This window comes from Callithrix jacchus, chromosome 7, assembly GCF_049354715.1.
Source record: "Callithrix jacchus isolate 240 chromosome 7, calJac240_pri, whole genome shotgun sequence".
Lineage (NCBI taxonomy): Eukaryota > Metazoa > Chordata > Mammalia > Primates > Cebidae > Callithrix > Callithrix jacchus.
Genome location: NC_133508.1, coordinates 146,154,523 through 146,166,210, shown reverse-complemented (window position 1 = coordinate 146,166,210; position 11,688 = coordinate 146,154,523). Strand labels below are relative to the sequence as shown.

At 39.0% G+C, this 11,688-nt stretch overlaps 1 protein-coding gene and 1 non-coding gene across 4 annotated transcripts in view; one reads left to right on the top strand and one right to left on the bottom strand.

Annotated features, from left to right (window-relative positions):
* SLC71A1 (solute carrier family 71 member 1) overlaps positions 1-11,688 on the bottom strand; it is a 57,467-nt gene that overhangs the window by 37,976 nt on the left and 7,803 nt on the right. For 2 of the 3 annotated variants that reach the window (XM_078332686.1, XM_035252311.2), the window contains exon 2: positions 66-161. The exons of the other annotated variant lie outside the window; for it this stretch is intronic. Coding sequence is in view for 1 of the 2 variants with exons in the window: in XM_035252311.2 (XP_035108202.1) it covers positions 66-161 (96 nt within the window). In the remaining variant the exon portion in view is untranslated. The remainder of the gene's footprint in view (positions 1-65; positions 162-11,688) is intronic. 3 annotated transcript variants of the gene reach the window in all.
* Positions 874-998, top strand: LOC118143508 (U6atac minor spliceosomal RNA). Its single transcript, XR_004727712.1, has one exon. It is a non-coding gene; the product is annotated as a U6atac minor spliceosomal RNA (small nuclear RNA).

The following is an 11,688-nucleotide window of genomic DNA, read 5'->3' as shown; positions in this document are numbered from 1 at the left end:
TTCCTCCAAAACTGAAGAAAAAGAGATTCTGGAATCAATGTTAAATAATTTAAAAGATTACTTACCACCAAAGTGGGTGCCGTCAACAGTCCCCAAGCAAAAAACTCCAAAAAGATGACGATAACTGCATGATAAACACTAGGAGAACCTATTCCTTGAGGCTATAAAAACAAGATTTTTAAAAAGTTAACAGAGTTAACATTCTACAATTATTAACAATAACGATGCAATAGTCAATAAATATTAAGAACATATATGTGTTGGGCACTGTGCCAAACAGCTGTACTGTCTCTGTCTTCAAAGTGAGAGGGACAGACGAAGCAACTAAATTCATTACCATATGCACAGTATGCAGCTGAAACATACAGAGTCCAAGGGAACTTGGGAGGTGGGAATATCAGACTTCCAGGAGGAAGGCTGAAAGGACATAATAGAGTTAGGCCGAGGTATAGGGTGGGAAGGATAGCTCAGCCTGTATAAAGGTTCTGAGGCTTGAGGCATTGTGGGTCTCATATATCCAGTACAGTACAACCAGTGCATGGGCTGCACGTTGGGTGCATTGAAAGATGAGCTTCAGGTACTCAAAGACCAGCTTCCATGTGAAGAAGTCTATATTTAATTCTGAAGACCATGGGGAGCCACTAAAAGATATTAAGACTAACACGATCAGTTTGAAGTTTTAAAGATTATTTTGGCAAAACAAAACATAAATGAAAAGCAAGTGGCAAAAATATAAACATGATATCAACATGGCTCAAAAGCAGAACAATCCCCAAAGAAAGTATGTAAGAGATTTGGAACTTGATATACATGAGAAAGAAAATACAAAATTAAGTTTAGACTGCTGTTAGAGATGTCTTAAGAATCAATTCAGTGTTATATCAAAGTGGAGAAGGTTAGCACGTCCCTTGACAAGGACAGAGAGGCCTTTGGCCTGACAACATGCATACCATTAAGGCACTGCCAACTATCTGGGTGGCATTTAACCATTATATTTCTCATCTAAATGGGATTAATATCCTGAATATACAAGGAACTGAAACATCTCAACAGCAACAATCACACAACAAAATAATCTGATTTAAAAATATGCAAATGATCTGAATAGACATTTTCCAAAAGACGACACACAAACAGCAAATGGGTATACGAAAAAATGATCAATAGCACTAATCATTGGGGAAATGCAAATCAAAACCACAATGAGGTATCATCTCATTCGAGTTAGAATGGCTATAATAAAAAAGACAGAACAGAACAAATGCTGGTGAGGATGCAGAGAAAAGGGAACTATCTTATACACTGCTAGTGAGAATGTAAATTAGCACAGCCACTATGGAGACTAGTATGAAGGTCCCTCAAAAACTACAAACAGAACTACTGTATGGTCCAGTAATTCTACTAATGAAAATTTATCCAAGGAAAGAAAATGATTTGTTGGAGAGACATCTGCACCCCATGTTTACTGCATCACTATTCATGACACCCAAGATATGGAATTAACCCAGGTGTCCAAAAAATAGATGAATGGATAACGAAAATCTGGTATTATACATACCATGGGACACTATTCAGCCATAAAAAATGAAATCCTGTCATTTGTGGCAAAATGGATGGAACTGGAGAACTTTATGTTAACTGAAATAAGCCAGGAACAGAAAGTTAAAACACCGAATATTCTCACCCATATGTAGAGGCTAAAAAAAGTTGATCTCATTCTCATAGAAGTAAAAAGTAGAACAGAGGAACCAAAGGGTTGGAAAGATAGAGAGAGATTTGTTGAAGGCTATGAAACTAAAGCTAGATAGGAGGAGTAAGTTCCATAGTTCTACACCATTGCAGGATGACTACAGCTAATAATATAAAGTCCCAAACAGCTACAAGGATATTGAATGTTGCCAACACAAAGAAATGATAGATGTTGTAGATATGCTCATTACTCTGATCTAATCACCACACTTTTTACGTATTGAAACATCACTATGTACCCCACGAATATGTACAATTTGTCAATTAAAAAGAAAATCTATTAAAAAGTTAAAATTTAAAAAATTTATCTCAGTTGTTAAATTTATTTTTTTGGAAATAGTCTTACTCTATTGCCCAGGCCAGAGTGCAATGGTGTGATCTCGGCTCACTGCAACCTCCACCTCCGGAGTTCAAACAATTCTCCTGCCTCAGCCTCCCAAGTACCTGGGATTACCCACATCCGCCACCAAGCCCAGCTAATTTTTTGTATTTTTAGTAGAGACAAGGTTTCACGATGTTGGCCAGACTGGTCCTGAACTGCTGAACTCAGGTGATCCATCTGCCTTGGCCTCCCAAAGTGCTGGGATTACAGGTTTGAGCCACCGTGCCCGGCCAAATTTCTATTTTAAAGGGAAGTACAAACTTGCTAATAAGCAGCTTATAATATTATTTATTTTTATATTTTGAGACAAAGTATTTATACTTTGTCACCAGGCTGGAATGCAGTGGCACAGTCTTGGATGACTGCAGCCCTGACCTCCTGGGCTCAAGTGATCCTCCCACCTCAGCCCACCAAGTAGTTGGGACTACAGGTGTGTGTCACCATACCCAGCTAATTTGTTTCCTATTTTTTGTACAGATGAGATTTCGCCTTGTTGCCCAGGCTGGTCTCGAACTCCTGAGCTCAAGTGATCCACCTGCCTCAGCCTCCCAAAGTGATAAGATTACAAACTTGAGCCACTGTGCCCAGCCCTGTAATATTTAGTCACCACTTAACAAGTCTGTATAATAGGAAAAAAATAAAACTTTTTCTTTCTGTTTTGTAGACAGGGTCTCGCTCTGTTGCCCAGGCTGGAGTCCAGTGGCACAATCATGGCTTACTGTAGCCTCAACCTCCTAGGCTAAAGCAATCCTCCCACCTTAGCCTCCAATGAGGCTGGGACTACAGGCACAAATTACCACACTTAGCTAATTTTTTTTTTTTTTTGGTAGAGATGGCGTCTCACTATGTTACCCAAGCTGGTCTCAAACTCCTGGCCTCAAGCGATCCTCCCACCTCAGCCTCCCAGTGTGCCAGGATTACAAGCATGACCCATGGTGAGATTTTCTAGATAAAAGTCTAGAACTCAAACACTTAAGATATGTAAATGTTTTCGTGTGTACCACAACAAGGTTTTCTAGATAAAAGTCTAAAACTTAAACATTTAAGATATGTAAATGTTTTTGTGTGTTAACAGGTACACATTACAATGCCATACCTAAACTTTAAAGTATACTCAACAGCCTTATATAAAAATACTGTGCTTGGATTTCTCTATGTGCTGAAAACGATGCTGCATTATTTTTTATATTGTCACAATGCATTAGCATTTAAAATAATAGCTCTTCCAACCTACAGAATTTAAGGTACCTGAACACCCTCTCCATAGAACTTGCAATTGAAGAACTTCAGACAAGGGAACTAGGAAACTGAAGAACCATGGCTGATGAATTTCTACAGGTTTCATTCACTCAACAGACATTTACAGAACACTTACTATATACCAGAGGTTCCAGGATTACCAAAACAGGACACACTCCCTGATCTCCAGTTCAGTCTAGAGAGGAAGAAACATTGTAACTATCTGCTTAGTATAAATACACTAAGAGACATGTACAGATTAGGAGGCAAGGCAAGAGTATGGCAAGAAAAGGAAGTGGTGTGACAGTCACTTTTGAGAAAGTCAAAATGAAGCAGGTAAGGGTCATGACAGTTAAAAACTACTGGAGAATAAAGTTCTAGTCATGGAGTGAAAGAGAGGGAGGCAGAAGAAGCAGCCTCTAAACTTTGTTAAGGAATTTCTCATCTTTACTCTAGAGACGCAGGAAACTGGGTTTCAAGCAAGAGAATGGTTTGATCAGATCTGCATTGTTCAATACTTCACTCTGGTGACTTCCTAAAGGACAAAATGGAGGAGCAGAGTGCATGCAAAAGGAAGTTATTTGAATTTGCTCAAAAAAGAAATAAGGGCATAAAACAGTGGCATAGTATGAATGCTGGAAGGGAGGGAACGGATTAAGGATTCAGGATTTGAAATTGGTAGGACGTTGATAAACAGCAGGAGGGAGAATCAAGAACAACTTCTACGTGTTTAGCTTGGTTGTCTAGCAGTAATTGCTGGTGGCTTCCTAACACTTTCCCCAAGGGGCCTGGATTTACTTCAGGTCCTATCTACAAAACTGCCCTCTTTACTTGAAATATCTGTATTGTCTTTGAGCACTGATTAAAACAATTAGCAGCAAATGTAATATCTGAAACCACCAGAGTAGATGAGGTTATCAGGAGTGCAAAGCGTGAAAAGAGCAGTGAGCTAAGACAGAACCCCAAGAAGTAAGTAGCAGGCAGAGGAAAATAATGAAGGTTTTTCTTCTTTGATAAAGAAAAGGGGAAGAAAAAAGAAACAGTGAGAAAAATATCAGGACAGTGAAGAAAATATCAGGAGAGTGAAGATAATACACACACAGATGACAATGGATGAGTTTCAGGAAGGAAGAGGTAATGACTAGCATCAAATGGAACAAGCATAGTAATATAATGTCAAAAAATGGCCACAGGAGGCCGGGCATGGTGGCTCACGCCTGTAATCCCAGCACTTTGGGAGGCCGAGGAAGGCAGATCCCTTGAGGCCAGGAGTTCGAGACCAGACTGGCCAACGCGGTGAAACCCTGTCTCTACTAAAAATACAAAAATTAGCTGGGCGTGGTGGCATGTGCCTGTAATCCCAGCTACTCAGAAAGGCTGAGGCAGGAGAATTGCTTGAACCTGGAAGGCGGAGGTTGCAGTGAGCCGATCGTGCCACTGTACCCCAGCCTGGACAACAGAGTGAGGCTCTGCCTGGGGAAAAAAAAAAAAAATGGCCACAGGATATGATAAGCTTTAAACCTGTTTTGTTCACCACCACATATACCCAGGCCCTAGCAAAAAGCTTGGTAGAACTTCTCAGGGCTTAAAGCATGCTAATTTATATTAATTTCCAAGAAAATATAGTATTGCCCTGTTTTCCAAACGTGACAATGCAATCTTTTGACATCACTAGAGCGTATCTCTTGGACACGTGCACTCCTTGGAAAAGACTTTGGGAAATGCTGATAAAAAATGAGGTGGTAATTATATTTAACATATTTACAAATATACACACAGAGCAGAAAAGACAGTAGAAAATAAAGTGTTAAAAGTGGCTCTCAGCAGGGCATGATGGTAAATGCCTTTAAGTCCCAGCTACTTGGGAAGCTGGGGCAGGAGGTCTGCTTTAGCCCAGAAGTTCAAGGCTGCAATGAGCTATGATCATACCATTGCACTCCAGCCTGGGTGACAGGATGAGACCCTGTCTCTGGGGGAAAAAAATTTTTTAAGTGTCTCTGTGTTTGTTTGTTTGTTTACTGAGATCAAGTCTCGCTCAGTCGCTCAGGCTGGAGTGCAGCAGCGTGATCTCGGCTCACCGCAACCCCCGCCTCTCAGGTTCAAGCAGTTTTTATGCCTCAGCCTCCTAAGTGGCTCTGTTAAAATGAGGCTTACTTAATCAGTTGAGGAGAAGGTCAGGGAAGGCTTCCTAAAAGACAGGCAGTATAAGTTGAGACCTCAAAGTCCAGTGGGAAAGGTATCAAGATTGTCAGTTGTACACTGGCAGGAGAGAGGATATGGTGACCAAGAGTATCTGAGACAAAGAAAACAGAACATGCAAAGGCCAGAAGACAGGAGATATTATTGCTTATTTCAGTATCTAAGGAGGAAAGAGGTAATAGTCGAAGCTGAAAGGTAAGAAGCAGTGACTTGAAAAGGCTTAAAAACAAACACAGAGACAGAGTTTCACCATGTTGCCCAAGCTAGTCTCCTGGGCTCTAGGAATCCTCCTGACTCAGCCCCCCCCGAAGTCTTGAGATTATAAGCATGAGCCACTGTGCCCAGTTGAAAAGGGCCTTTTAAAGGTCACATTAAGGGCTTTTAACCTGAAGGCAGCAGGAAAACATTAAAATGTCTTAAGCCAGAGAGTAACATCACATCACAGGTCTACCTTTCTAGAACAATAACTTTCATTGTCACATGGCAAATAAACTGAAAGGGAATTAGCAAGACCAGAAGGCAGGCTGTTGCAGAAAACCAGGTGAGAAGAAATAGAAACCTGAAGAAGACTGGGCAGCAGGAATGGAGATAAGTGAACAGATACAAAAAACATTTAGGAGGTACAATCAACAGGATTCACTGGTTAACTAGATGTAGCAGAAAGGAAAGGAAGGTCACAATTTCTGGCTTAGTTGACTAGGCAGTGAGGAAATGGGAAAGCATGAAAGAGTAATTCCGTTTTAGGCACACTGGTTTGAGAAAAACATGTACAACATCAGCTCAATTTAAAAAGCAAACAAGGCTGGGCACGGTGGCTCAGGCCTGTAATCCCAGCACTTTGGGAGGCCAAGGCAGGTGGATCACAAGGTCAAGAGATCGAGACCATCCTGGTCAACATGGTGAAACCCTGTCTCTATGAAAAATCCAAAAAATTAGCTGGGCATGGTGGCGCGTGCCTGTAGTCCCAGCTACTCAGGAGGCTGAGGCAGGAGAATTGCCTGAATCCAGGAGGCGGAGACTGCAGTGAGCCGAGATCGCGCCATGGCACTCCAACCTGGGAGCGAGCGAAACTATGTCTCAATAAAAAATAAATAAATAAATAAAAAGCAAACAAATAGCAGAAGATTATGAAAGAAATAACAGAGGATTACTATTGTAATTTGGTGGAGTATTTACAACAATACAAAAGCACCAAGACCTGATTAAAAATATATAAAGTGTATTAACAATTCTTAAAATATTTAATAGCATTCTATGGAAATAAACGTTCAGAAAAAGCTCTACTACAAACATGTTCATGACAGGATCATTTGCAGTAGGAAAAATACCAAGCTCATCTTTTGCTACACATGTATAATCAGATCACAACATATAATCAGATAGAATAACATGCAGCCCAAAACTGTTCAGAGATAATGTCTAATGACCTACAAAAACACTCATGGTAATTTAAATTTTTAAAAAATCAAAGTAGGATATGAAATTGTATATGTAGGGTAATTTCAGTTATGAAAAACAATACTGATCTCAATGTAAGTTAAGAGTTTATATTGGGGAATGATTTTAAGTGATATAACACTGTTTACTACACTGTTCTGAATTTTCCGTATTTTTTCTAATAAACATGCTTACACTTTAGTAGGAAGATGCTTTGTTTATTTAAGAGAAAAATTACCTAAAACTAGCATGGAGAACAACAAAATAAAGAAAACTACAGGACAATATCTGTGATAAACACTGATGCAAAAATCCTCCACAAAATACTAGCAAACCAAATTCACCAACACATTAAAAAAGATCATCTATCTGTTCAAGTGGGAATCATCCAGGGATGCAAGAATAGGACTTAAAAGGCAAACAAATAGCAGAAGACTATGAAAGAAGTAGCAGAGAGGAAGGGAAAGTCAACTATGTCCTTCCAATTGATTTATGTCCAACATACATAAATCAATCAATGTGATACATCATTTCAAAGGAATGAAGAAAAAAAATGATCATTTCAACTGATGGTGAAAAACCATTTATTAAATAATTCAACATTGCTTCATGATAAAAACTCTCAAAAATGGTATAGAGGGAATATACTTCAACATGATAAAAGCCATATATGACAGACACAGGGCTAGCATACTGAACAGGGAAAAACTGAAAGCCTTTCCTCAAAGATCTGGAACAAAACAAGATGCCCACTTTCACCACTCTTATACAACAAAGTACTGGAAAGTACTAACTAGAGCAATTAGACAAAAGTGAGAAATAAAAGGCATCCAAATTAGAAAAGAGGAAGTCAAAATTGTCCCTCTTTACAGATAACATAATCTTATATAGAGAGAACCCTAAATACCCCACCAAAAAAAAAAAAAACTATCAGAATAGGAGCAAATTCATTAAAGTTGCAGGATACAAAAATCAGTAGCATTTCTATATGCCAACAGCAAATATCTAAAAACAAAACCAAGAAAGTAATCCCACTTATAATAGCTACAAATAAAATACCAAGGAATAAACTTAAAGAAATGAAAGATGTCTATAATGTAAACTATAAAACATTGATAACAGGAATTGAAGAGGACACACACACACAAATGAGAAGATATTCCATGTTCATAAATTGGAAGAATCAATACCATTAAAATTTCAAGACCTGGCATGGTGGCTCACGCATGTAATCCCAGCACTTTGGGAGGCCAAAGCAGGCAGATCACAAGGTCAGGAGTTTGAGACGAGCCTGTGACCAACATGGCAAAACCCCGCCTCTACTAAAAATACAATAAAAAAATAGCCTGACATAGTGGCACGCGCCTGTAATCCCAGCTACTCAGGAGGCTGAGGCAGAAGAATCGCTTGAACCCAGAAGGCGGAGCTTGCAGTGAGCAGAGATCATGCCACTGCACTCCAGCCTGGGTGACAGAGACTTCGTCACAAAAAAAAAAAAAAAATTTTCAATACTACCCAAAGCAATCTAGATTCGACGCAGTTCCTATCAAACTACAAATGACATTCTTCACAAAAATTTTTTTTTTAATTCTAAAACTTATATGGAACCACAAAAGAGCCAAAACAGCCAAAGCAATCCTGAGCAAAAAGAACAAGGCTGGAAGCCAGAACCAGTGGCTCATGCCTGTAATCCCAGCACTTTGGGAGGCTGAGGCAGGCGGATCATGAGGTCAGGAGTTTGTGACCAGCCTGGCCATCACAGTAAAACCCTGTCTCTACCAAAAATACAAAAATTAGCTGGGCGCGGTGGTGAGTGCCTGTAGTCCCACCTACTCAAGAGGCAGAGGCAGGAGAATCGCTTGAACCCAGAAGACAGAGAGGTTGCAGTGAGCCAAAATTACACCATGCACTTCAGCCTGGGCAACAGAACAAGACTGTCTCAAAAAGGAAAAAAAAAAAAAAAAAAAAAGAATAAGGCTGGAGGTATCACATTACTTCACTTCAAATTATACTACAAAGTGATAATAACCAAAACAGTATAGTACTGGCATAAAAACAGACACATAGACCAACAGAACACAATAGAGAACCCAGAAATAAGTCCATGCATTTATAGTCAACTCATTTTTGACGGCACCGAGATATACACTGGGAAAAGGACAGTCTCTTAAACGATGCTAGGAAAACTGGATATCCATATGCAGAAGAATTAAATTACACCCCCATCTCTCATCATGTACAACAATCAAATCTAAGACCTGAAACCACAAAACTACTAGAAGAAAACACTAGGAATACACTTTAGGACATTAGTCTGGGCAAAGATTTTTTTTTTCTTTTTTTGTTTTTTTGGAGACAGAGTCTAGCTCTGTCGCCCAGGCTGGAGAGCAGTAGCATGATTTCAGCTCATTGCAACCTCCACCTCCCGGGTTCAAGCAATTCTCCTGCCTCAGTCTCTGGAGTAGCTGGGATTAACAGGCACCTGCCATCATACCTGGCTAATTTTTGTATTTTTAGTAGAGACAAGGTTTCACCATGTTGGCCAGGCTGGTCTCAAACTCCTGACCTGAAGTGATCCCCTTATCTTGCCCTGCCTAAGTGCTGGGATTACAGGTGTGAGCCATGGTGCCCAGCCTAGATTTTTTCAGTTACCTGAAAAGCACAGGCCACCAAAGCAAAGGGGGACAAAGAGTTAAAACATGAATTTAAAAAGCTGCACAGCAAAGGAAACAAGAGACAAGCCACAGAATGGGAGAAAATATTTGCGAATATCACTGTGACAAGGGATTAATAACCAGAATATATAAGAAGCTCAAACAACTCCTATATTTAGAGGGGCATAAGACCTAAATAAATAGACATTGACATACAAGTGATCAACAGGTATATGAAAAAATGCTCAACCATCATTGATTATCAAAGAAATGCAAATTAAAACCATAACATATCATCTCATCCCAGGTAAAATGGTTTATATCCAAAAGACAGGCAATAAATGCTGGCAAGGCTGTAAAGAAAGGGGACGGACCTCTCATACACTGTTGGTAGGAATGTAAATCAGTACAGCCACTATGGAGACCAGTATGGAAGTTACAGAACTATCATATGACCCAGCAATGCCACTTATAGTTATATATCCAAAAGAAATCAATATAAACAAGAGATATCTGTACTCCCAGGTTTATTGTAGCACTATTCAAAATAGCCAAGATCAGGAATCAACCTAAGTGTCCACCAATAGATGAACAGACAAAATATTGTACACATTTAATAAAAAGTCTGCATGTTGAAAAGAAAAAGGAGGTTAAAAAAGAAGAAGCAGAAGAAGAAATAGGACAGGCATAGTAATTCCCATCTGTAACACCAGCACTTTGGGCGGCTGAGGCAGGAGGAATACTTGAGCAGAGTTTGAGACCAGCCTGGGCAACATAGCAAGATTTCATCTCTAATTTAAAAAGAGAGCAAAAAAATGTGGTGCATATATACAATAGAATATTATTTAGTCATAAAAAGAATGAAATCCTGTCATTTGCAACAACATGGATAGAAACGAAAGACATTATGTTCAATGAAATAAGTCAGGCACAGAAAGACAAATTTTGCATATTCTCATTCACATGCAGCAATTAAAACTTAAAAAATTGATCTCATGGAGATACAGAATAGAATGGTTACCAGAGGCTGGGAAAATAGCAGGGAGGCAGGGATAAAGTAGGTGCAAAAATACAGTTGGATAGAAGGAATATTTGTTGATGTAGTGTGAGGAAAAGAAAAACAAAAAGAATAAGATCTGGTGTTTGAGAACACAGCAGGGTGACTACAGTAAAAAATTATTTACTGTGTATTTTAAAATGGCTACAAGTGGAATTGGAATGTTCCTAACACAAAGAAATGATAAATGTTTGAGGTAATGGATACCCCAGGATCCCTGATTTTATACATACATTGTATACCTGTATGAATGTATGCTTATATCAAAATATCAGATGTATCCCATAAATATCTGTATCTACTTTGTAGCCATAGTAATTAAAAACTTTTTAAGTCCTAGACAGAGCAATCAGACAAGAGAAGGGAATAAGGAGCATGCAAACTGAAAAAGAAGAAATCAAACTGTCCCTGTTTGCCAATGATATGATTGTATATCTAGAAAACCCTAATGACTCATCTGAAAAGCTCCTAGATCTGATAAACAAATTCAGTGAGTCTCAGGATACAAAATCAATGACACCAGTCAGTAGCACTGCTATATTCCAACAACGACCAAGCTGAGAATCAAATTGAGAAATCAATCCCTTTTACAATAGCTGAAAAAATAAATAAATAAACAAATAAAACATCTAGGAATATACTTAGCCAAGGAAGTGAAAGATTTTTACAAGGAAAACTACAAAACACTGTTAAAAGAAATCATAGATGACACAAAGGGAAACACACCCCATGTTCATGGATAGGAAAAATCAATATTGTGAAAATGACGGTGCTGACCATAGACTGAATGCAATTCCCATCAAAATACCAGCATCATACTTCACAGAACAAGAAAAAGCAATCCTAAAATTCATGTGGAACCAAAAAAGAGCCCACATAGCCAAAGCAAGACTAAGCAAATAACAAATCTGGAGGCATCACATTACTGGACTTCAAATTATACTACAAGCTGACAGTTACCAAAACAGCAT